The 25,796-nt window shown below is 48.0% G+C and overlaps 1 protein-coding gene across 1 annotated transcript in view; it reads right to left on the bottom strand.

Annotated features, from left to right (window-relative positions):
• Nucleotides 1-3,674: 3,674 nt before the first annotated feature.
• The window catches only part of COLGALT2 (collagen beta(1-O)galactosyltransferase 2), a 45,413-nt gene continuing 23,291 nt past the window's right edge, over nucleotides 3,675-25,796 (bottom strand). Inside the window, exons 2-12 of the mRNA XM_062497582.1 lie at nucleotides 20,042-20,152; nucleotides 18,748-18,865; nucleotides 17,568-17,702; nucleotides 14,811-15,015; nucleotides 10,496-10,615; nucleotides 9,973-10,049; nucleotides 8,458-8,564; nucleotides 7,192-7,324; nucleotides 6,305-6,432; nucleotides 5,605-5,811; nucleotides 3,675-5,250 (exon numbers count right to left, since the gene is read on the bottom strand). Of these exons, the coding sequence (XP_062353566.1) occupies nucleotides 4,974-5,250; nucleotides 5,605-5,811; nucleotides 6,305-6,432; nucleotides 7,192-7,324; nucleotides 8,458-8,564; nucleotides 9,973-10,049; nucleotides 10,496-10,615; nucleotides 14,811-15,015; nucleotides 17,568-17,702; nucleotides 18,748-18,865; nucleotides 20,042-20,055 (1,521 nt within the window). The 5' untranslated portion in view covers nucleotides 20,056-20,152 and the 3' untranslated portion in view covers nucleotides 3,675-4,973. The remainder of the gene's footprint in view (nucleotides 5,251-5,604; nucleotides 5,812-6,304; nucleotides 6,433-7,191; nucleotides 7,325-8,457; nucleotides 8,565-9,972; nucleotides 10,050-10,495; nucleotides 10,616-14,810; nucleotides 15,016-17,567; nucleotides 17,703-18,747; nucleotides 18,866-20,041; nucleotides 20,153-25,796) is intronic.

Here is a 25,796-nt window from a genome sequence, read left to right as displayed (position 1 = left end):
CTGCACTGCCCTCCCGGCCTACAGGGAACCTGACTGAATTCCCTGCTGAGAATGTGCAATTGGAGCAATGGGCAGCAATTGGTGCAAGGGCTCCAGGCTGCTACATTTGCCTTGAGGACACCCCATGAGCCAGCTCTGTGAGGAGAGTCTCCATGCCAGTATTATACAGAAGATCATCTGAACTTATTTGTATACAATTGAGCTAGTCCTGAGTATGTCTGCCTGAACCAGCTGAAAACTTTTTGCACTTGTTCTACTCCAGAGAATGACCCATTTTGGCTCTTGTTTCCAAAGAACTTCAAAATGAATGAACTGCACTTGCCTTTGTATGAACATTATGAATGGGACAAACAGACACTGCTTTGTGCTGGATGGAGGTCTTAATGTCACGACAGGGTGGCTTCCCTTGGACTTGGTTAAGCCATGGACCTGAACTCGATGCCTTTTGTGTGTACTCCCATGTGATGCATGGATGGACATCCTCCCAATGTGCAATTCCTCTGCTGGAACTGAACTCTGAACCTTTTTAAAAGCCATAAGTAAGACATTGGATTGTAAGCAGCCCTGACTTGAGACACATGAAATACAGTATTTCTTGTTCTGGTGGTAGCACTGTGCATCCCTGTGCAGACCTAGGAGTTATCATCCAAACAGATAGCTTAGAATTGTTAAGGACCATTAGTTAAAATAATTTTATCCATGCCTGGGCCTTTCCCCCCCAGTTCTGTGGCACTAATTTACAAAACTGGGCTCAGTTAAGTTTTACACTACATTTGGATCTATCACTTGTGTTTACAGGTAGGTAAAACAGACAGACTGTAGGTCTGCTGTACATCCAAGAGTTCTATGGCAGGTCTCACAAGCCTGGTGTAGGTCATAGTCTGAACACTTTATGAATTCCAGTTGTTTGTTTGTTTAGAGGGTGACAGAGGCAGGGGGTTGTTACTGAGCCTTAACTTTTGCCCAGAGTCAGGGCAAAACTAGAAGTTCAGTTTTCTCTGCTTTTGATGTCTGTACAGTGCAGTTCCTTGTGTACATAGCATAGCTCCTACTGTATATAGTACTGCTCACTCAGAGGGTGTATGGCAGTGTTAAGCTGAAACATGAATGTTCTCGATTTTAAAATTACACTTTCCAAATGTTTATATATGTTATGTTTTTAACTGCTTACCTGTAATCTTTATATGATAAGTATATAAATTGTTTTTCATTAATATTTGCCTGGAACCAGTCAATTTCCTTTTATTAGTGCATGTCAGAGGTGTAAAAAACACCTCACACCATGTCCCTTGCTGTCACTTTCTTCAACTTCTCCACTTCTGCTGTTTAGATTCTCAACAGCAAAGCCAAAGCCCTCCCAGTGCCTCAGCCACGCACACAGCCTGTGAGAGATTGGGGTATTTAGTACTATTTCTGGAAGCTTCAGCTTAAAGATTTCTGTAACTGGGTAATTCAAACTGCACAGCAATTTTATGTCTTCTACCTGAAATCATTCTCTCTTGAGTCACTGAATGACTTCTGAGGCTAGAAAATACAAAAGAAGTGCATTTCTCCCCATTTTCTCAGTTACAGCGTTTCTCCTCCTTCTCTCCCAGCCATTACCTTGGTGCATTTTTCCCTCCCTACACACATTACCAACATTCAGATAAACAGATTACACACTACAGCCCCTTCTGCCATTTCACAAATCTCTTCAGCTTGAGGGGAGACTCCTAAAGCTGCCCAAAAGTCTCACATTCAGTCCCTGAACTACAGCAGCCATGGCCATTTAAAGGCCGCTCATGTCACACTAAGGAAGATAAAGAGTACCTGAATCTATTTAAACTACCTCAGGCCACAAACCCCAGCACCAGAACCTCACTCAGCATGTGCTCAGCATGGAGGGGGAGGGGGTATCATGAACAATTCTGGCCTCATCTCACACACTGGCCCCATGTGAGATGATGCTGTAACTGGAAAAATTCCACTCCAGAGGAGGAGCTGTAAGGTCTGGTTCTAGGGTGGAGGGGATGAGGAGAAGATGCACACCACTGCAATCATGGTGCACAGCCTGCCTGCCCCTCCTGCCTGAGCACCGTGCTCCATCTCCCCGTGCTCAGAAGCTTTTCACAAATTCAGGGGTCAGTACATGTTATTTGCTACTGCAAAACTAATAAAAATAAATTTGCTTTGAAATCACAATTGTGTCTCAAGTTTTTTGTGCACAGGTATCCTCCTGAACCTGTAACAAAAGTACATTTTGGAAAGTACTTTCTACTTCCACGTGGAAAGTGGAAAAATACCAGAAAAATACAGAGATGTGTTAAGTGGCTCCTGCATTTCCAAAATACATTTAATTCTTGGGGAGTAAAGCTCAAGCAGCACCAGCCAAGGAACTGGAAACACAGGCAGAGAACAGAACTTGTCACATGGGTAGAACCATTGGCATCACCCAGGTCTTGCCTCTATCTATAAATGGAGAACTGTGGATTTATAAGTACACACACACAAGGCAAAGGACCAATCAGCAAGGCTGAGTCCTTGTCTGCTCTGAAATGGTCACAGGCATTTAATTCCTATACCCTTCATTTGTTCTCCTCCCCTGAAACCACCATCAAGCCCAGTGCTTCTCACTGCCTAAATCAGCTAAAAGGAAAAACATTCACAAAACCCCCAAGCTAGAAACCCCAGCCCTGTTGTAAGGCTGTTTTTAATAAACTGCTACCTCTCTGCTTAAGGAAATCCGAGTTATAGCAAATCTGATTTTTGTTGAGTTCCCTGAGCACTCTAACCAGCTCCACCTCTCAGCAGTTCCATCCCAGGCTGACACATCCCCACATGCACAAGTCCCTGCCCTGCCTTGGCTGCGGGGCTGGCCATGAGGCCAAGGAGCCCAGATGCTCCAGTTCAGAACTCTGCAAGTGATGCAGAGACCTTTTCCATCTTTCATTATTTGAATGAAGTTAAACCAAAACGGGAAAACTCAAATACCTTGTATTTTTAAAAATCCATGCTCTGTTTTCTGTGAGGAGCACTCTGTGCTGATGCAGGGAAATGATGTACCAGCATATGGAGAAATCCCACAGCCAGGGGGAAGGAAGGAGAGGCTGCTCACAGGCACTGAGGTGGGTCTGTCAGGGAACAAAAGTATGAGGGTGGAAGAGATGTGGCTCTTGTATCCACAGTGACACTTGAAAGTGCTGGATGCTCACCTGGCCACAGAGCCCTGCTCCTGCAGGAGCTTCTCACCATCACCTCTGGGACTTCCAGCGTTGCTCACACAGGCCATGCAGGCCCCATGAAGTGAGAGACCTGTGGAGGAAGCAAGAGGGATTGTGAGGAAGGAATGACCCAGGCTGTGTGTGGGCCCATGCTGCAACCTCCATACTCACCAGGTCACAAGGGCACCAGCTCCCACATGGACACCTGCAGGAACCTGGCTTCCAGGTGGGAACTGCAGAATGGGCACCTTTATACAGCCAGTGACTCCTGGGAGAGGGACACAGCCAAGATTCCTTTGAGCTGGACTTCCATTAACCTCCAGTTAACACTCAGGGTCAGGCTGGAGGGGACTTGGAGCAGCCTCATCTAGTGAAAGGCATCCCTGCCCATGGACTGGGTGACCTTTAGAGGTGCCTTCCACAACCCAAACCATTCCAGGACTCTCCCACACAATGAAGAACACACACAGCTGCTCATCTTGCACCAGGTTCTATGTATTATCAGACCGGCTGACAGGTAATAACATGTCTTCTGCAGCAGAAAGCACAACACTGATCAGTTATTATTCAAATCAAACAAAAATTAAAACCAAAACCCCAGCCACACATACTCAATGCACAGATCTGCCAGCAGGTGAGTCCCCAGATGGCAATTCCAGGAGGGAATCCTCCCACTGCCCAGAAGCTCAGAGTCTGTGCCAGTATAGTCCATGATCACCTGGCCTCTGAGAAAGGTTTTTTAAAAAAAATAAACACCATATCCTGCTGGCATGTGAGCCACCAGCAAGAACATCAGAACTCATCCAAAACACAGAAAAGTTTGCTCCTCACAGGAAAAAAACATCCAGGCAAGTTGCCTTTCCGTCCTGTAACACACAATTCTATCGGGCTGTTGAGAGAGTAACATTGCTGTAGGCTCTTTTGGTTTTATAAGGAGAGTTTGTAACCTAGCTTCTTGTATTTCAAGTTCCCAAAACTCCTATGCTTGCTTTTATGGCCTAAATGAACAGGTCTGCCAATAGGTTGTGGGGTTTTGTTTTCCTGAAGGACTAAGTTGAGGTGGGGGTGAAGCAGGATGCGACATGGACCAACTCTGCCCTTCAGGCAGTGCAGAGACAAATATATCCAGCCACATCCTCTTGCATGGCTTCCATGACTTCAGACATTCCAACACATCCGCTCTGGATCTGGAGGCCTGTTTAGATGGGATGCAGCAAGATTAAAAAGGAACTGATGGGAAGCCAGCACTGGTTTTGCACTCGAGTGTGACGGGGAGAAGACATGACAGAGGAGCACTGCTCTCCTGCACTGACCTTTTTGGGGAAGCATCTTGATTCTGATAGGAATCCCTTTGGAAAACAAACCCAAATCCCCCAGATGCCCAGCAAACAGGGTGGTAAAAGCCTACAGACCTACAAGGATTAACAGTGAGAGAGCAGCCCAGGTACAGCCATCCTGAAAGGCACTGACGTTTGTACACATCTATATATTAATCTTTATAAATACAGTGTTCTACACAAGGAACTGTGGAACGACGTAATTCCAGGCTGGTTTCTTCTAACAAAAGCTTGCCAGGGCTTTTGCTTGGATCTAGAACGCTTGTTCTTCTTCCTCCTTGGTGTCCCACTCTGTCCTCGCTGGCCTGGGCAGGTGTCCGGCCCTTGGGAATGGTGGGAAGGAGACCACATGAAGAGCTGCTCTACAACTTTCAAGGGTGAAAAGCTAAAGTGTGAGGCAGGTTCAGCTGGTTCAGAGTCCCGGGGAGGTGGACAGTCATAGCTCATCCCTGGGTGAGGGCGTGTCAAGGGACGGCTGGGAGGGCAGGGCGTCCTTGTTCTGGGCCTCACTGTGGATCTTGCCCTGCTGCCGGGACTTCCAGGAGTGTGTTCTGTCCCAGTCCGTGGACATGGTCTCGTTGTCCCAGATGGTGGAGGTCTCTGTGTCACTGAGGTAGCCCGGCTGCCCCGTGTAGTGTGTGGGGTAAACAAGAAGGGGCTCTGCTGAAAAGGCCTTCAAGTCTCTGGACTCGTAGTACTCCATGTACTTGGTGCTACAGAGAGAGAAACGCCATCAGCACAGAGGAACCTTCACTGCTGCCAAGCTTGGGAGACATGGAGGGAGCAGACTGCTCTGGGAGTGGGGGTAGGTGCTGGGGTACAACCAGAACCATGTCCTTACAATCACACGTACCTGTACAACCAAAGCCTGTTCCCTGAGACAGACAACCACCCCACAAGCTCAGCCCCAGGCAGGCACAATTCCCCTCTGTCACCTCCTTTGACTTGTGCCAGGAGGACAAAACCAAGCAGCACAAGCAGTCCTCACCAACCAGATTACCAAGATCTGGTTTAAGATCAGTCAGCGAGACCCAGCCTGTGTCCCCCCGAGCCACAGAGGGACTTACACAGGATGCTTGTTGTACATGATGGGCAGGAATTCATCCACAGGCAGCATCTTGCTGAAGGGCTCAGCCCCAATGAGCTTCTGAGCCCCGTGGAAGGAGATGGCATAGCCCAGGGTCCAGTAGGAGTAATCAGCTTCCACCAGGTTCCGGACATTGGGAACGGCTCTCTCGGGCTCCTGCACCTGCATCCTTTTCCGGCCAATGTAGCTTCAGGGGTAAAAAGATCAAGGAGGGCAGAACCAAAGTGAATCCGTAGCAGTTAGGACAAGACTATTCATGTCATCCAGGCCAGGGTAAAGGGTCAATCCCAGAATGAATCCCTCACCCAGCTCAGAGATTTCTATCCTGCACCGCAACCAGACATCCAAGTCTTAACCCAGTGGGTGGGACAGCTGTGAAAGGCTTTCCAAGGGAGCTAAGATGACACAGTGTGAGGCTCTGAACTGTGCTGGTTCCTCTGGCAGCATCTCCAACACAGCTGAGGTCAAACACCACTGTCCACCATGGGCACAGATGGTGCCTGTGGGGCCACCCAGCAAGAGCCACCCCAGAGGGTGGATCTGTCGTGATGGGAAGAGCCACCAAGAAGACTGTGCCACCATCCCCTGCACTGCAGCATCAACGTGCACCTCTGCCATGCCCCAGCAGTGCTGCCAACCTCTCCACATGCCCAGGGCCTCCCAGAGGAGCAGGAACTTACATGAGCTCCCAGTCTAACTGGGCTTGATCGATGTCGTCCATCAGCTTCACGAGCTTCCTCTTGAACTGGTGCTCGAAGCGCACGTCATCCTCAATGACAAGGGTCTTCTCCAGGCCCCTGCTCACCACCTGAAACACCAGGGCTCCAACGTGAGCACAGTGGCCCCCATAGGTGCCCTGCTGTCACCGGGGCCACCCTGATCTGGCACTGCCTCCCAGACCAAGCAGGCAGGGAGGCTGGAGAACCACTCTGACATATACATGATACACCAAGCCACTGGAACTTGCTCCTGCTCAGATGCAGAACAAGGGAAAAAACAAAAAATCCCAGGAGTGTTTCTTTAACCCCATTTGATTTTCAAAACCTTCTTGCCTTTCTTCCAAGCAAGCTTGCCCCAACCAGAATATTGGATGGACTGCAAGAACAGTAATGAAAATGTTCTGATAAAAATCACTTGAAGCTGAGGGCAAATGAATCACAGAATCCCTGAATGGTTTGGGTTGGAAGCCTACTCAGGTCCACCTGGCCCTTGGGTACCTCCAGGAATGGGGCAGCCACAGCTTCTCTGGGTAACCTGTGCTGGGGCCTCAGCACCCTCATAGGGAACAATTCCTTCCCAAATCCCACCTGTCCCAGCCCCAGTGACAGTGGGAAGCCATTCTCCCTTGTCCTGTCCCTCCATCCCTTGTCCCAAGTACCCCTCCAGCTCTCTTGGAGCCCCTTTAGGTACACACTGCATTCAAGAAAACCCTTGCAACCCAAGGAAATCAGTTCTATCCTACACTTCCAGAAACCCGGGCTGGATCCAATGCTCTGCACCAGGACTGGGTGTGCACTGGGACACAGCTCCTTCCTAAAGGACCCCTGAGGCACCCAAAAATCCTCACCTCCTTCCAGATGTAGTAATGGCTCAGGAAGCAGCCGATCTCTCCTCTGGTGAGGGGCCTGGAGGAATATGGGTCCCGATATCCTGGCAGCATTTCGATGCTGAGAGCTTTGAGTTGACTCGTGTTCAGTGCTCTGGAAACAGAGTATTTATCACTCTTGCAAAAAAATAAGTTAGTTCAAGCCAGACACAAGCACAGCATGGGGAGTGCTGCTGATGTTCAGGGAAAAGCCACACCTTGAGAAATTCCTACACTCGTTTTGCTCAAAAACACAGAGGAAAACTAACTCCTTGATTTACATCTCTAAATCAAGCTGATAAACTGCATCCTTAACTCTGCCAAAGACTTCTCATGGGACCATCAATTATCTTCAACTCTGCCAAAAACTTCCTGTGGGACCATCCACTTTCCAGGTGCTTGGCTTTGATTAATTTTCTGAGGCCTTGACAGGATCACAAGTCTCCAGCACCACTAAATGGAATGTGGGCTTCTGTCTCCTTGAGGCCTTTTTGCAACTCAGACTCAAAATTTCTGCCTTGATTTCTCATTGTAAAAAAGTCTCAACATACTTTAGGATCATGGAATCATTAAGATTAGAAAAGCCCTTGAATATCCTCAAATCCAAGCATGAACCCAGTAATTCTCCTAGGGATGGCGCTGCCCTGGGCAGTCTGTGCCAGTTCCTGGCCACCTTCTGCAGGAAGAAATTTTTCCAGTTGTCCAGCCTGAACATTCCCTGGCACAGCTTGAGTCTTTTTCCTCTTGTTCTCTCCCTTGCTCCCTGGGAGCAGAGCCTGACTCCCCCTGGCTGCCCCCACCTCTCAGGGAGTTGTGCAGAGCCAGAAGGCTCCCCCTGAGCCTCCTTTTCTCCAGGCTGAGCTCTCTCAGCTGCCCCTCAACAGATTTATGCTCCAGACCTCAGAGTAAGCTTGGAAAGGGCTGTGTCAGGGTTAATGCTGTAGCACCACAGCTCTGTAGGATGGACAGTATTCCCAGGAGTTAACTGCTCCATTCACAGAAAGCTGTGATTTTAACCCTAGTCTGAACCCCAGTGCCCTGGCTCTCTCACAGAGATTGAGTACTTGCAAAGGAGGAAAGAAACAGAGCAGAATTGCCCCAAACAGGTCAGGGACATCCAAGTGGTGTTCAGCTCCCCTGCAGCCAACCCTGTCCTGCTGGAAGTAGGTCAGGGCATCCAAGGAGATGCTGTGAAGCCATAAAGAACATCCCACTCTGAAAACATCTTCAAGCCCAACCAAAACTCACTTTCCATCCACAGCCTCCACTACCTTCACTGCAATCTCCTGCTCATAGAGCGTCCTCAGCATCCGATCCCGCCGGTCCTTGCGACGCTTCAGGTTGATCATGAAAATCTGGGTGGAAGAAAAGACATCAGGACTTTAGACTCCCACCTGGGAGGGAGGGAGAAGGGAAGTCTTGATCTGCCCCTCTCCAGAAGCTCCACTGGAAAAGCAAATCTTGTGAAAATAACACACGCTCCCTCCAGGTTGTCTAGAATCTGTCAAAAAGCTGAAGATGGTTTTGAGTTGAAAGTGTAGATGCTTTATCTCTGACAACTACTTTTAACGATGTTCACAGAGGGAACTTGCTCTTTGAAAATGAAGAAAAGTGAGGGAAGACCAGCTAGAGCCAAGTCTATAATTTCCAAAGATGCAGAATACTTAGGTTTATATCAAACAGAGTAACATAACCATCTGCAGCATCCATCCTAGAGGAACACTGACCCACAACACTGCCACTGCATGGATTTAGGATTACCAGCAGGGCTGCCATCCAAGTACAAGGCCATGGTAAAGAAAGGATTTCTGTGATTACTTCTGGCATTGAAAATCCACTGTGATCCCTGCCAGAGCAGAGAGCCAAGGCTGAGAACAGAGATGTCTGGACAGGGCTCTATCCAAAGTCTCAAGGAGGCCGGTGGAGGGCTGAGGACTGAAGCCCTCACTGCAGGTAACCCTCAGGGTTTCAGGGATATTTTTCAGCCCCAGGCAGGCTGGTACAAGCACAGCTTTGTCCGTGGGGCAAATCCTCATCCCAGTAGGAAGCAAAACAAATTTCAGCTCAGTACAAATGCAAGAATAACAAACTGGATAAATAAAGCACAGCCACAAAGGACAACGTGGAAAAAACCTGGACCAGCTGTGCCTCAAACACAGATGCTCAAAGACACACAGCTGGATCAGGTTCAGCTTCAGGAGCCCCACAAACAGACAGAGCAGAGCACACCAAGAAGACAAAGGCTCCCCTGATCCCCACAACTTCCTCGATCCCAGAGCCACCCTGGCAGCTGCACACACAGGGGCTGCTGGCTCTGGGAATAACAGACACCAGGCAACCAAAGCCTGGCACATCCCTCTCCAGCTTTCTCCCCAGGCATGGTTTTCATCCCTAGGGGGTACCCAAGATGGGCAGAACTCAACTGTGAGCCTGAATCCCCCACCTGCTCTCAGCGTTCCAGTATCTGTCTCAGGTGAGAGAAATCCTTCCCTCCTGCCTCCGGAAGGCTGAAGAGCTTTCCCAAAGGCCCAATTTCTGTCACAGATGGAAGGGAGGCCAAGCTGCTCTGAAGAGTCATAGATGTAGAGCAAACAGCACAAGCACAGGGGAGTTAGTTAACCTGCTTTTCAGCCTCACTTCTGCCTTCTCTTCCTGCCCAGATTAAAACGTAAGAATTGTGGCATGGTTTAAGTTGGAAGGGATGTTAAGGATCAGGTGGTGAGTGAGAAGACAAGACAATAAACAGCAGAGCAGGCTCCTTACTTCATCAAACCCCATCTTGTCAGGGTGCTTCGGAGGGACAGAGATGTACTGAGAGGGCTCCACGGGAGGGCGATCGACTGAAAGAGAGGAGAGACCCCAAACATCACCCTGGCGCACACCCTGCAGTGGACATGATGTGTCTGAAGGTGTCTCCCTCCCGGGAGCAGGGATGAGGAGCCACTGCAGGGTGGGAACAGCAGGAAGCGTCTCATGGCAAAGCCAGAGCCAGCAGCCATGTGCCAGACAGATGTCAGGAAGAAAACATGGACATGCAGCATCCTTTCCACATGGAAGATACATTTCATCTGGGGAAGTTGAGGGATTTTGTGGATGGGGTTGACCTGACCATGAAGCAATTACTAGAAAAGTCGTGGAAAATTTCAAGAAACTGTGTATCAAAATAATATTAGACCAGGCAGGTCAGGATGCAGACTTCCAAGAGAATGAGAGCTGGGCCTGCTGGCAGGAGAGCTCTGTAGGCATTAACTGGGGAGTCCATCACAGCAAGGGCACAGCAACTCACTCATGGCCTCGATCAGGGTGTGCACAAAATTCTCAGCTTCCTCCTGCAGTGACTGCTGAGGCTTCAGGGGCATGGGAAGGAACCCGTAGTGCTCACGGTTGCAGATGAACATCTGTACTCCTGGGGATCACAGAAAAGCAGAAACTATAATCAGGCCTGCTTCCAGGGCATTTCACTGCTCTGTGGCTACAGAGCCACAAACACACTTGTGCCAGGACCTCAGTCCCAGAAAGTTCTGCTTCATAAGCAAACATTTAAAAATCATTCCAGTTCCACTTTCTGTTTTGCCTGGCTGGCAGCAAGTGGCCTCTCTCATAAAACCAATCCCTACTGGCTGCCTAAATAACCCTCTAAAGGTTTGGGCTGACAGGACAAGGGAGAATGGCTTCCCACTGAAACAGAGTGGGTTTAGATTGGATATTGGGAAGGAATTGTTCCCTGTGAACAATTCCAGGTGAGGCCCTGGCACAGGGTACCCAGAGAAGCTGTGGCTGCCCCTGGATCCCTGGGAGTGTCCAAGGCCAGGCTGGATGGGGCTTGAAGGAACCTGGGATAGTGGAAGGTGTCCCTGAAATGAGATGATCTTTAAGGTCCCCTCTAAACCAACCCATTCTATTCTTTATCACTGCTTCCTTCTTCTTTGGCTAGGAAATAAAGGTGATGCATTTTCACCTGTGCTGGCAAAGGACTTGGGAGGAATACATACAACAACTTCTGAAATGCCAAGTCACCACCAAACATAGTCCTCTCTTCTCCAGAACTAATTTTTACTGTGCCCTGAAGATTAAAGGAAAATCCCAGAGTGAGACACCAGTGAGAACAGATGTGATAACGTTAACACCCTTCTACTCAAAAGCTTTTGCAACTGCTTGTTGAAGGTGGCAAACAGAGAGAAGGTGCAAAGCCTGTCCTTGGAGCAGATGCATTTGCAGGACAGACTCAGCCCGTGGGAACATCCCAGCATCAGAATGCGTTTCCCTCTGGGAGGACAAGGATTTGCTCACCAGTGGCTGTAACCTTGCCTTTCACATCAGGCAACATGCTCAAAAGCTACATCCAGGGAAGTTTTTCTGCTGTTTCTCATTGAGTTCTGATAAGGTCCTTTATTAACCAACCCAAATCAAAGCTGCTAGAGCCCAAGCAACTGGCCAAAAAAATGGCATTTTTTTTTTTAATGAAACAAGCTTAACCAGCCCCCTCCCTCGAGGAAATAAATGCAAAGCAGACACTACCTGGTGTGCTGATGCTTTCATCTATTAGTGCCCCTAATCCATGGTATTTTTAGCAGAGTGGAACTGTTGGCACTAATGACTCTGGTGTTTCTCTAATTTTAAGTTCTACAAGTAAATTGCTGGCTGTACTACTTGCAAAAACACATTCAGCTGTCAGCTGCAATTTAGGTAAATGGCAGAATAAAAAACCACTACCTGCTGACATGAATGGATTTGGCACTGATCTAATCAACTAATCTTATCTGGCTCACTGATCTCTGTTCTTATCTTCCGCTGCCTTGAACATACTTAATCTACAGATTCACACCAGTGCTCCTGTTCTGTTTGGGACAAAAGGTATTTGAAAATGGTAAAGCTCCCATAGAGTGGGAAGGGGGACTAATTTTCCAGCTCTGTTTTTATAATAAAGTTAAATGACTGCTACAAGGGATAGAAAAACAACAGGTATTTATATTATTATTATTATTCTTAATGGGCTTTAAAGGCAGTGCCAGGATTTACAGTCACATCCTAAAACCACAGCAATAGTTAAGGAACCAAAATTGACCCCACTTCCCTGTGACCAGACCTTCCTGCTGGCTGGCTCAGGGTGCTTCAGAGACACATGCTGAAAGGCAGCTCAGGAGATCATGGACTCATGGAATGGTCTGGGTTGGAAGGGACCTTAAAGCTCATCTCCTTCCACCCCTGTCCTGGGCAGGGACACCTTCCACTAGCCCAAGTTGCTCCAAGCCCTGTCCAACCCAGCTTTGGACATTTCCAGGCATGGGGCTTCTCTGGGCAATCCATACCAGAGCCTCTCCACCCACACAGGGAACAATTCCTTCCTAATATCCCATCTGCCCCTGCCCTCTGGCAGTGGGAAGACATTCCCCTTGCCCTGTCCATCCCTTGTCCCAAATCCCTCTCCAGCTCTCTTAGAGGCCCCTTTAGGTACTGGAAGGGACTCCAAAGTCTCACCTGAGCCTCCTTTTCTCCTGCCTGGTTAAAATCTCTCCTGTGACTGCAAGGGGCTCTGCAGAGTCCAGTGCTGGCAATAATACACCCACTCTGAGTCTTGTTCAGATTCAGACCTCCTACACAGGCCACATCCTCTCTCAGAGGTGGGAGCACCTCTTTGGAGCATCACAGAACAGCTGCTTCCAGCAGCAGATTCCCTCCTGGAAATCGATGGTTTGATCTGAGGTGTTAAGCACAGCTCCTGGCCTGGACAAAAGCCAATGTAATTTCTGACTTCAGGGAAAGTAAGTGAAATCACTCCAAAAAGAAGTTTGCCTCGAAGCTCACACATTTTTCACATTTTTGAACTTGGATGTCATCCTTTTATCCTGAGTGACCAAATTGAGCCCAGGACACAAGTCAACAATCTGAGCAGATCAACAGGCCAGACAGCTGGAGCAAAGCTTTTCATGTCATGGCTCAGTCCTGGAAAAAGCTAGTGTTCTAGGGTAGGAGGAAAAAATGATGAGCTTGAACTCCCGAAATATTTCTGAAGCAGCAGTTACACCACATGGGTTGGAGACTGCTGCACTTCTGGGAGAGCTGTCAGAGGGAAGAAGTGGAGGGGTAGATTCTAAGCAGCCTGCTTTGCTCTCCAAACTTAAACCTCAGCTCTGCTCTAGATGCATCTAGCCAAGATGTGGCACTTGGGGACACAGCTCAGTGATGGATTTGGCAGTGCAGGAGAAACACTGGACTGACAGCCTTGGGGGTCTCAACTCTGTTATTCTGCACTCATGTCCTGACTCTGAAAGTCAGTCAGCACCCTGAAGCTGCTCTGCAATTCACTTCTCACCTCTGCTTCCCAAGGGTTCCAACTTCAGCTCTTGCTGCCTCTCCTCCATCATTCATCTTAATCTGACACTCCTCATCCACTCAGCTGATTTTGAGAATGCCCTGCTCAGTCTGCCAAGACAACAACATAATTTTTGGTGCTGTCAAGATCTGCCAACCAGACCCAGTACTAAAAGGGGAGCTACAGGCAGCTGGTGGCTGCTCTGCTGGTCTGGGAACAGTGGGAAGGAAGGCTCAGCCTGCAGAACAACAGCAACCCTTCTTCCCTTGGCTTTCTCCCTGCCTGCCTGTTCCCAAAAGCAGTCCTTCCTACTCTCCTTAACTTTACATCTTCTGCAGAGGACAGGGAGCACCAACTGCACGTTATTCAGAGGATGAATGAACAACTTTTCCTTGATAATTCACTCCAGCAAACCACCACTCACGATCTCTGAACAGAGGGCACTTCTGGGTGCTGCAGAGGTTTCACCAATCTCTTTTTCCTTAAAATGCCCCAAACTTTTCCCTTTTCAACACAGCAGGCAAAGAACAACACAGATGGCCATTACAGTTCTGGGAACCCCCTTCAGCTCTGACACTGCTACACACAGGTCTGCCAGCCTGGACTCTGCTAGAGACAGAACACTCACAAGAGGCACTCTCCAGAAATAAACAGGGCTAAACATCCTCACCACAAGCATCAACAGCAGCAGCATAAGGCACCTAAGAGATAGTGATGTCTCAGTGACACCTGAAGCTCTCTTAAAACATCAATAGACAGAGATTTCCTCTCCCTGGAAGTAGCCAAGGCCAGGCTGGACAGGGCTTGGAGCAGCCTGGGCTAGTGGAAGGTGTCTGTGCCCATGGCAGGGTATGGAATGAGATGAGCTTTAAGGTCCCTCCTAACTTGAACTGTTCTAAGATTCTGTGGTTTAAGGAAAGTCTCTTGTTCCCACCCCTTTCCTCATGGATCTTTTGGAAGTGCTAACTTCAGATACCTCACCCCCAGACCACCTTCCACTCTCCCAGCACACACCTGTGCTCATCTGTTGTGACACAAACCCAGGGTGGAGTCACACATTTTGCCTCTGAAATATTGCCCCATCCTAAGAACAGCCCCCACATCCTATGAAACTAGCAGCAATCCAAAACTGCCTTTCCAGTCACTTGCTGCTGGTTATCCCTGACTGGATCCCAGGGAGGAAAGGGAACAGGGGCAACTCCACCCAGGACTTTTGGGCTGTGAACCTGCAGTGGAGGTCTGTGTGTCTCTAGGAATGACCCCTCCCCAGCAGAGGCCCTGGACACACCTGCTTGGCGACTGGAGAAGGCAAAGACCATGATATCATCAAAACTCCAGGTGTAGTCCTGGTGTGGGGGGTAGAACACCAGCTTGGCAGAAGCCTCCTTCCTCAGGTCAATGAGGAACGTGGAATGGACCATGGGGACAGCAAAACAGCCCATCCTCTTCCATTCCCGAATCAGGGGATACTCCAAGGTCCTCTTGTAGTAGCCCTGAAACCACAGAGGGGGCTTCTGTTATAAGAGATTCCCGTTTCAAAGCTGTTCCTCAGCAAAAGCTCACGCCCTGAGCTCTCCAGCAGAGGTTCACCAGGGCCCAACTCCCAGCTTTTTCAGTGTCTCCCATTTGGAAATGGCTCAGTCAAGTATTTAGAAAGAGTCTTCATCCCAAAGGTTAAAGACTGACCTTCTCCCTACTTTTTAGGAGCTCTTGGAGAGCCCAGCCTTTCCACCGCAAAATTCCCCTGCAACGGAGCTTCAAACCTCAGACTATTTTCTCCTGGTTCTTCAAAACCCTTTTTGCACTTAGACTCTCCAGCCTGATCCTGGAAGCTGCTGAGCATCCATGACATCCTCCACATTCAACAGGCACAAATTCCATTTAGCAGCTCAGAGAGTAGGATCTGCAAATTAATTCTATCCATGTATTTAAAAAAAAACAACATTTTTTGTCACTGCAGTAAAGGCAACATCTCAGTCTCCATCAGCTGTGTAAGAATCCCTGCTTCCTCCATCCTGGGAAAAGCAGGTTTGATCCTCACTCCTGACTGTGCACAGGGAGGCACTTCAGTCAGCTCCTGGGTAATTCCCTGTACCCAGGAGCTCTGCCAGCCTTCCAGCACTCTGGGTGCAACACCCACAGTGTGTGGCTCATGTGGAAATATATGCACTGAATTCCTCCAGGAAGGGAACTCTAGAGCATCAAACTGACATCTGGATGGTTGAATCCAGAGCAGATTCTGGGCTTTGCAGAAACAGTGAGTCACTAAAAGAAGTTCTATGTTCTATTTCCCATGAGCATTCAGGCACTGGCTGAGCAAAAGCCAGAAGTGTTCTGCCCTGGGCTATGTGGGGTCCCAGCATGGTACACTTGCCTAATTATGGATCTGCCACCTCCCTCTGCCTTTCAGATACACTGTGTCCATACTGTGAGGATGGGATGTCCCAAACACAGCCATCCCTATTGCCACAGGTGGGAAGAGATGTGATTGGCACTCCCAGCAAAGGAAGGGTTAACACACCCACCCTTTAACAGACACCTGAGAATGCCCACAAGTGAAGATGCTGGACACTCATCTTTCCTCCTCCAGTGGCTCACTCCGGGTTTTGGGGGCTGTTCCCTGCCCATAAATCAGGTGTAGGCAAGGAGGGCTCCACCTCCCCTGCGCTGCCTCTCCCAGGGTTTGCTCTGTGACAGATAAATGTCATAAATGTCAGCATGTCTGGAGCTGGGCTTGGCTCACCATGTGGCTCTGTTCTGGAGGAGGTTGTGTGTCAGGATGTGCTCCAGCTGTTATTCCCTCCCCAAGGCCCCTGGGAGAGCAAGGCTGAGCACACGAAGCCCTGGGACAGCACGCAGAAACAAGAGAAAAGGAAAAATAAAGGGAGAACTTTCCTGTTCACTCTAGCATGATTACTTTTAAATTCAAATTTTGCAAGATGCCTTTGCTGGTTTTCCTCTCCCCTTTTCTCAGATAGTGCTGGTAATGGTGGAAGCTTCCTGCTGGAGAGGTAGGGCTGGGGCTGGCACACATGGGCAGAGATCCACTTGTACCCCAGTGAGAAACCCGTCTGACTCAGGATTTAGCCTTAAAAACTTAAAAGCACGATCAATACCTTTGCTATGAAGTTTATGTCTCCATTTTCAAACAAAGTAAACAAACCCAAGTGAAACAAGTAAACACACCTCGTCACACCCCCTTTCTTATCTCTGCATTTACTTCCCAAGAATTTGGAATGTTCAGGACCTTTTCCTGCTATTTTTTATCCAGTTACTTAGTCTGAACTGTGGAACTCCTTGCCAGAAGATGGTGTGGGTGCCAAAAAATAGATTAGGACACAGATTTCTGCAGGATAAAAAAAATCACTGAGAGCTTTAAAGGCAAATATATTCCTCAAAACCCCATAAGGGGATTGCCAGAGGAAAGAAAAGCACTTTGGGGAAGTAACACACACTTTTTTTGCCCTATCCTTATACTATTCCCTAGACATCTGCAGATGAGCCTGTACTCTGACCCAATGCAGTTGTTATGTGGGTCAGAAGTAACATGGAAAGGTAACATTGAAAAGGTAACATGAAACTTTTTTAGGCTCATTACCAGTACCTGTTACATGCATACTTCAGCACACAGACTCCCTACAAGGCAAAGGATGTTGCCCCAGTTCAAAAATCGTGCTCAAAGATGAGAAAGCTAACTTAGACACAATGGAGATCTGTGCAAAGAAAAGCAAATTACTCTTGGATTAGCATCACTATACAAAAAAAAAAAAAAAACAAAAAAAAACTGGTGTAAAATTATGCACCAAGGATTTTAAGGCTCTTACAGAAACACGGAACCACCTTAAAAAAATTCTGATCTGCTTGTCAGTATTTTTTGTGTGGTTAGTGAGTGAGATCATACCACATATTAACATCACCTCAGAGCTACAGCAGCTTCTGTTCAGAAGGCTAGAGCAGCAGAGGGGAAAGCCCACAGAACAGGAAGGATGGCTGCTGAGGCAGGGGCAGGACACCACTCACACAGCCCCCAGCACCCTTCACCTGCCTGGGGAGTGATGCCACACCAGAAGTTGGAGTAGAGGGAGCGAGACTCGAGCATCGGTGCCACCAGCGTCTTGTTTTCTGCTATCAGCAGGTTCAGGGTCTGCGGGTTGGTCAGCAAATTATCTGCATCAACAAACTAGAGGAGGAAAAAGAAAATTGTTAATAGATGAAACAATATGATTCCCCTGATGCTTTCTAGGGAAAGAGGCAGCCAGAGGCACATGAGCAGCCCTGGTGTGGCCACAGGCCCAGGGCAGTGCCTGTCCCCTGTGCTGCCACTGCTGGGGCACCGCTGGCCCTTCCCAATGAGAAGAGACCTTGAGGGGCTGGAGCATGTCCAGGGAAGGGAATGGAACTGGGGAAGGGGCTGGAAGCACCAGGAGCAGCTGAGGGAGCTGGGAAAGGGGCCCAGCCTGGAGAAAAGGAGGCTCAGGGGGAACTTCTGGCTCTGCACAACTCCAGAACAGGAGGGGACAGCCAGGGGGACTTGGGCTCTGCACTACGGGAAGTTTAGACTGGATATTAGGAAAAACTCCTTCGAAAAGAATGGCCAGGCACTGAAATAGGCTGTCCAGGGAGGTGGAGTCTGTCGCCAGAGGAGGAGTCACCATTCCTGGAAGTGGTGGAAAAATGTTTACATCTGGCACTTGGGAATGCGGCTTAATGGTGAACACGGCAGGTCAACAACTGGACTCAAGAGATCCCAGGCCTTTTCCAACCTTAACAATTTCATGATTCCATGAGGTCAGCAAAAAAAAAGCAGTGAGCTGGTGGGTTTGAGTTCACAGGGCTGTCACAGGAAACCTGGGGGCAGCTGCTCCCAGGCACAGCAATGAGATGGGCAGAGAGCTTCCCTGACTCCACACAACGTCCTGCCAGCACATGCTCTGCATTATTTCCCTTACATTTCACCAGGTGGGGGTTCAATCTGGGGTACCTTGCAGGTACCTCCCACCACCAGGATTGTGTTCAATCCTGATGCCTGTGGAGAAAGCTCCAAGCTCAGCCAAGGACTCACCTCCCTCACTGCAAAGTCTCTGGCTCACCACACCAAGAAACGACCCGCGGCACCTCAATTTGTCTTTAGATGGAGAGAAAACTCTTTGACATCCCCCAGTATCCAAGTGAACATCTGGAAAGCTTTGGTCTGAGGCCAGGTAATAAATCAAATTTGTACTCACCAGGATGTAGTCTGACCACTTCTCCCGGGCAGCGCGCAGGGCAGCCTGTCGCAGCCGCATCACGTGAGTAAATCGGGATGTTGGCCAATGTTTTGGACCAATTTCTTCTGGGTAAGACCTAGGAAAGAAAAAAGTGACTGCAATCCATGTCTGGGCTTTATTACACTGAAGGGAGGGGAAGGGAGGGGAAGGGAGGGGAACAAGAGGGGAACAAGAGGGGAACAAGAGGGGAACAAGAGGGGAACAAGAGGGGAACAAGAGGGGAACAAGAGGGGAACAAGAGGGGAACAAGAGGGGAACAAGAGGGGAACAGAGAAGAGCTCCATTGCTGCCTTCATTATGAAAGCAAAAGAGCATTAGAGTCACCTCAGGCAACCCAGGAGAAGTTTTGAGGGAGAATAATTCCAAGTTCTGTGCTGGCATGAGCACAGAAAGCACCAATGGAAGGGAAGGGAACTCAGGGGGCAGATCCCAACAAGGAATAAAAATCCTTTGGATTTTGAAACAGTGCCAGCATTAAGTCAGAGAAGGAGCTAAGAATTTCAAAAGATTTTTGCAAAACTTAAGCAAAGTTTGGCAGGATGAAGAAAACCCAATTCAAATGGAAGGATTAAATATGTCAATAAAACCAGCACTCCCTGGGGGTTTGTACCACAAACTCCCCATCACTGCAGTGAGGAACTCAAATATAAAAGCAAGCCTAAATAAAGGGGAAACTGATGTAATTTTCCTTGATGGAAGAAACTGAAAACAGAACAAACCTAGGAACAGCTGATCTTAAAAATAAATAAAAACTAAAGTAATAAAAACCCAACACGCCATATTTCAAAGCAATGGTCCTGCAAGTCATGCAAAGGCATAATATGTGAAATTAAATACAGCTCTCTGGCTCAGCACTTATTGAATATTTGATGTCTCAGAGCTTTCACAGATACTACGGAATGGGCTGTAATTTCTCTGCTTCCTTGCAAATAAAGAATGATCACTTTAATTCCCTGTAGCTCTTGATGTAATTTGTTTACCATGCAAAGAGAGCAGCTACAGCTGCTAAATAACTGAATGGAAAATACTTTCTTCCACAAAATTCTGCATGAGGCACTTCACTGAAGTCAGAGACCTTGCTACAGAGACTTTATATCACCTTTTTCCCTAAGAACACAGTTTTAATGGGACAGAATCCAGAAAGCAAATAATCCACATTTTAACACTTGGACATTTAGTACAACTCCTGGTTTGGAAACAGAAAACCTCGGGAATTTGGGCTGTGCAGCCCAGAGCCCTCCCAGGTACTCACACAGGTTCCTCCATGGGCCTCCACTCCACATCATGGTACAGGTGCTGCACATTCTTCAGCCACTCCCTGAGGATTGCTGTGGTGTTGTCAATGTTGTGGTCAGTGGCTGCCCTGGCAAAGCAAGAACAAAGGAAGCACGTCAGTACTAGGTTTGTGACTTTGTCTAAATCCCTGCTTTACCATGGACTGCTCTGTCCAGTCCAGCCACCAAAAAAGACAAGACACACAGCCGAGGTTCAACCCCAGCTGACAACTGAGTACCACCACTGTGGAAAGGGAACAAAGCCTGTGGGCTGATGTAAGAACCATTTAAACAAATGGCTAAAATGTGCCTTTAGTGGAGGGAAGGGACACAGTGCCTGCTGAAGAAGGGTTTTTTTCCTCCAGGGCTGAGCTGAACAGACTGGAACAGGAGGCAAAGATTCACATCCCTGACAGCAGTCCCATGGAAATGCTCCCACAGGGGCCACACACTGCTCTCTGCCTGGGATGCTCAAGCCTTTGGGTCACAGGATGAGTGAGCCAAGTCCCATCCCAGCTGCTCCTGCCCAGCTGCTTTCCCTGGGACCAAGGGCTTTGCACACCCACCATGGGGCTGTGTCAGATCCCACAACAAACTCCTGCCACTGAAAGGGCTGCTCATTTCTCCTAGCTGCAATGGGCAGGAAAACACAGTCCAGTGGCTGTGCACAGCTCAGCAAGCTCCACTGGGAATTTATAATCCCTTCATATTCCTCTGGGAGTATGAACAGTCCCACAGGGTCTGGTGCAGACAGTGTGAAACACATCACTGAGGGGAGTTTGCTGGAAGCTCCCCTCAACTGCTACACACTTCTTGTTTCATCCTCCTGCTCTAGAGACCCAAAGGCACTTCCCAGAACACCCTCCACCTTACTTAAAGCCAGAGCTCCCTGTAGCCAGGGGAGAACATGCAGAAAGGAGCCACATCCCAAACCCTAATAGCTACTCCAAAGCTATTTCAGGAAAATACCTCCACTCCAAGTCACCATATGACCCTACAGATGAATACCAGGACATGAACCCTTTTCAGTTTGTGGAACATACCATTCCCATGGGGACTAGCCTGCTTTAAAGTAAGAAAGAACTTGCATTTTCAGTTTATTTATAATCAGAACACCACAATCACTTAAGGCCAGGAGGCTTATTTGTTAAATATTCATTCATGTCTGCTGAAATAATAAATAGTGAAAGTTCCACAAGTATTAGAGACTGGTTCCTGTGTCATTAACTGCTCTCCTGTCACAGAGCAAGGCTGGGCTTAGTCATGGCTACAGGGTTTGTTTTTTGATCAAGACCTTGGCTCAAGCTGCACTGTAGATCTAGTTTGCAATGATGTCCAAACTGGACTAAAACAGTTGCAGTGCTGACTTGGTGCAAGTCCAACTTGCTCCGTGTGTTTTATGGATGGAGCTCATCCCCTAGAGCCCATTTTCACACATGTCCTTGGGTTCCCACAGCCACCAAGGCCTTTCACAGGTCTCACTCTGCTTTCCTCCCACATTCCAGCTGCACAGCCAGCGAACAGATCCAGAATTCCTAAAATACCAGAGAACTGGGGCAATGGCTTCATGTTCATGGTCATCACTGCAGCTGCAGTGGCACCGGGTCCACAATGCAATTGGGCATCACACAAACAGGCTGAGACAATGGTGGCCACCCTGGGCAATGTCACAGCTCATCCCACAACATCCTCTTTTCCAGGTCCAGACCAGCCTTAAGGACCACAGAGACCCTTTAAAGTCAGCACACAGCTCTCACCAAGTCAGGTCAACGTGCCTCTTTCCCTCAGCAAGCCTTATCCCATCCCTTCTCACCTCATTCCAGTCCTTCTAACCTCACATAGTATCACTGGGGACATATGAAGGGATTTGCTGCAGTCTGGGCAGGAAAGGGGAAGCTTCAGCTGCATACTTGTCAAACTAATCTCAGATTTTTGCTGCCTATTCCCATTTCAGGCAGGAGATCCTTCTCCATTCAACTTTGTGCACACAAGCCCAAAATGTTTTAGATGGGGGCTGTTCGCTGGGCTGTGCAATAGAAACCCAGAGCTCTCAAACAAAACACACATTTCTGTGAAAACATGAAAACATAGAGTTGTTCAACCCCAGAGAAAAGGATTACCATGATGGAAAGCTGTTTCTTCAGTTGCTCAGAGTTTCTTCATAAAGTCCCAGTCTCTGACTAGCAGAAGAAACCCTGAAGTTGAATGGCAGCGATTAGCAGAGTCAGAGGAAGACCTCTGCCTCCCTAAGCACAACAAGGGGGATGAAGGATGCTCTTCCCATCACACCTGGAGTACTCCATCCTGTTCCTGGTAGGGCAGCAGGCCCTTGACAAAATTCACCCTGGAAGACACCATCAGCCATCATCCTCCAGCGAGAAGAGCGAATGGGAGCTGAAGGAGTCTCTAGACCTACCCACAAGGAATCTGCTGGAAGAAAATGACATTTTCTAATCCAAACCATACTGTGATTCTATGGCTTTAGTGCCCAGGCTGTCATGGTGATACACAGAAGGCAAATTCACATCCCAGTAGACTCTCGAAGACGTGGATCAGCCAAGGCTCTGGCACACAGCAGGGACGGCTCTCTCCAGGACTATCCACCCAGCAGCACTTCTAAGCCCAGAAGTCCCCAAGGGCAATAAACTCTGTTCCACCCTGGATGAAACATGCCCTATGACTAGTAGCTTGGCAAACCTTTGCGCTTCCAGCTTTGAGCTCAAAAAACCCAACAAAAAAGACCCAAAGCAAATCAACCCCCACAAAAACCTAAACAACCCAAGCTATTACAAAAGCAATTATCACTATCAGTTACAGAATAATTAATTTAAGGTCAAACTGCATCAGCACTGACTCCTTTTGTAGTATCTGAACCAGTCCACACTTCCCCTACAGAAAAAAATAGCAGCTCTGGTGTTTGCAATAGCACTGTGTGGAAAAAACAGGCACATACTTTATTTTTCCTTTTTTTTTTTTTAATGAACAACCCCTGTACAAGAAAAACAAGCTGATTAAAATGGGGCAGGACTTCTCACTGGGAGCAAGAACTCCTCAAGCCCTGAGAGGCACATCAGGACACTCCACATTACAAACACTTCTTCTTTAGCACTCTGTAGCATTTCAAGAGGTGAAGTACACAGCCAAGACTTCAGTTTGGTGGTGAGAACACGTCACACAAGAAATGCTATCACCTCTGCCCACTTTCCTGTCCCAGGAAAAGTGTTTTTACTCCATCCTCTTATCCTTACTGGTCCATGATCTGCACTTGACAGGATGAAGAGAGTGGATTACTGTAACCCAGCTCCATTCAGCTCACCAGGAGCATGGCTTGTCCACATGGCCCTTACACTAAGGCTGTGCCTGGATTTTTTTTGGGGTGCATTTTCTGAAAGCAAGCTGTTGAGCACAGCACCATTATCTGTGTGGGAGTGTATCAGCAATAGTGTTGACCTGGCATCAGTTTCAAATCCTGTTTTTTTGAGTGGATGAGCAACACCATTTTCAAGAGCTGATTAAAAACACCTAGGATTTAATTAAAGAAAAAAGGTCCCCTACAAGATTTACAACCTAAAGCCTGTGCCACACAACCAGGAAAAAATTCAGGAAAAAAATTTTAATTCCTCCCGCTCTTTTCAGAAAAGAAAGTTTAATAAATAGACCAGAACATACCTCCACATGGACACCTCTATTCCAGCAACATGGCAGCTTTTCCCACTCAGATTTGAACCCATTTCCAATAAACTGAAGGTAATTTTTTTAAAAGTTTGAGTGAGAATGTTCATATAGGGGCTTATGTTGACAGAACTACAACCACTTCAATATTTACTTTGGCTTTAACCAGGAGTTGTACCATGGACACAAGTCCTCATTGTCCATGCTCAGCAAAGTACCCCCTCCCAAAAAAACTCGTGGATCGTGCACAGTGGAAAATCAAAGCATGACATTAAGCACCTCCTGTTTTAATTAAGTAATGTGAGTTGCAGCAATATGCAGAAAACAGCTCCTTTCACAAACTGCTCATATTTTTAGCTTGATAACGTCTCCTCAAATTATGTTTGCAAGGGTGAGTTAATTTAGGCTCTGATGGTTGCTCTCCTCTTTTCCTCCCCAGAAAGGGAATTAAAAATAACAATCCCCCTTTTTTACTTCTCCACACTCTGGCCTGCTCTCCCAAGTTATTTAGTTCATTCACCTCAGGCACTGGGTCAAGGAGAAAATTTTCATCTTCACCATCTGCATAGGAAAAACACTAGAGGACAAAATGCATCCTGTGTGCTGCTGGCTCATCAGAGTACGGAGTCCTTCTGTGACACAAGTGGAGGCAAACTCCATAGCCAGAATCCTGCAGAAACTTTCCTAGTGAATTTAACATTTACCATCTTCTTCCTTTGGCAAACAGGGTGGGAAGGACAGCCTCAAACAGGGGTGGGTGCTTCACTTTCAAGCAGTGCAGAGCTGAGTCAGGACTGGAGGCAGCCAGTTCTCAAAACCAAAAGCTGTAAGGAGGCTCCTTTCCCTTTCTGTCAGTGCTTTGAAGACTGCTGGGCTTGAGGAGGGTATTGAGTTCACCCTTTATGGTTATTAGAGCCAAATCTGGACACCCAGGTTCGAGTGGGCCCTTCCCATCACTCTGCTGACAACACACAAAGGATGACAGTGGTCAGGAGGCTGGTGATGCTGGGCTTGCATTGAAAATGGTTCACAGAAAGAGGATGCACTTGGCTTTCCAAGATTCCTGCTGCTTCCAGACAGTGCAGAACTAAGTCATGAATGCAACCAAATTCCAGGCAGCCCCAGGGATATCAATTTTAACTGTGTCCCCCTTGGTTCCTCTCTGCCTGCAGCCAGGGATTCAATTCACCCACGAGGCTTGCTATGGGATGTGGTCCAATATTGAGTTCCATTGAAGCAAGAGCCACAGGTTGACCATGTGTCCCAAACCCACAGGGTATTCTCCAAAGCAAAGCCCAAAGTCAATGGAAAGCCTGTTAGTAGATCACTCCTAACAACAGTAACACAGAAACTGGTGACAAAAGCACCAGCACCTCCCCTTGGCTGTTTTCCTGAGAGCTGAGCAGCAATACAACATTCAGACAGAGGTTACAGCTCACACCAAAGTGATGAAGGAAGCACATTTCTGTGCGCTCTGTTGCAGAACTCATGCTAACAGAGGTGCTCAAATATTCTAGGACAAAGCTCAGTCCTCAGAGCAGGACTGAGCCTATTCCTGAGCACCTTCTGAGCTGAGCCAGCAGCAACAGGCATTGCACAGGGGGTTCCCCCAGTGCTCTGGGGAGACTCCAGGGATTTAAGACCCCAGAGCATTGGAAAAATCCACTCCACTTCATCCAGCCCCAGCCACTACTAATAATTCACTCCAGCAGTCCCATGTTTTTTACCACAACACTAATATCACACAATGAAGAGAGCACAGGATGGGAGTTCTAACCTCTCAATTGTTTAGATCCTGCATAAAAAGCCTTTGGCTTTCAGTGCCTTGAGGCAGTCAGGTCCAAGTGGAGCTGAGCTCCTGTCACTAAAGCTGCCCTGCTCATGCTGGGTGTGAGAACAAGCCGGCCAAAAATAACTGAAAAAGCAGAGTCCAGCCACAGAGCCCTAATATGAGTCAAACATAAATTTGGATTTAGATTTCCCAAAACAAGTGATAAATAAAGTAACAGACAGGTCATTTTTCCCTACTCGTTTTGTCTGAAAGCTGCCAGGCTTAGAAAA

The sequence above is a fragment of the Cinclus cinclus genome, chromosome 8 (genome assembly GCF_963662255.1).
Source record: "Cinclus cinclus chromosome 8, bCinCin1.1, whole genome shotgun sequence".
Classification (NCBI taxonomy): domain Eukaryota; kingdom Metazoa; phylum Chordata; class Aves; order Passeriformes; family Cinclidae; genus Cinclus; species Cinclus cinclus.
The sequence above is the reverse complement of the archived record's forward strand: the minus strand, read 5'-3'. Positions and strand labels throughout refer to the sequence as shown.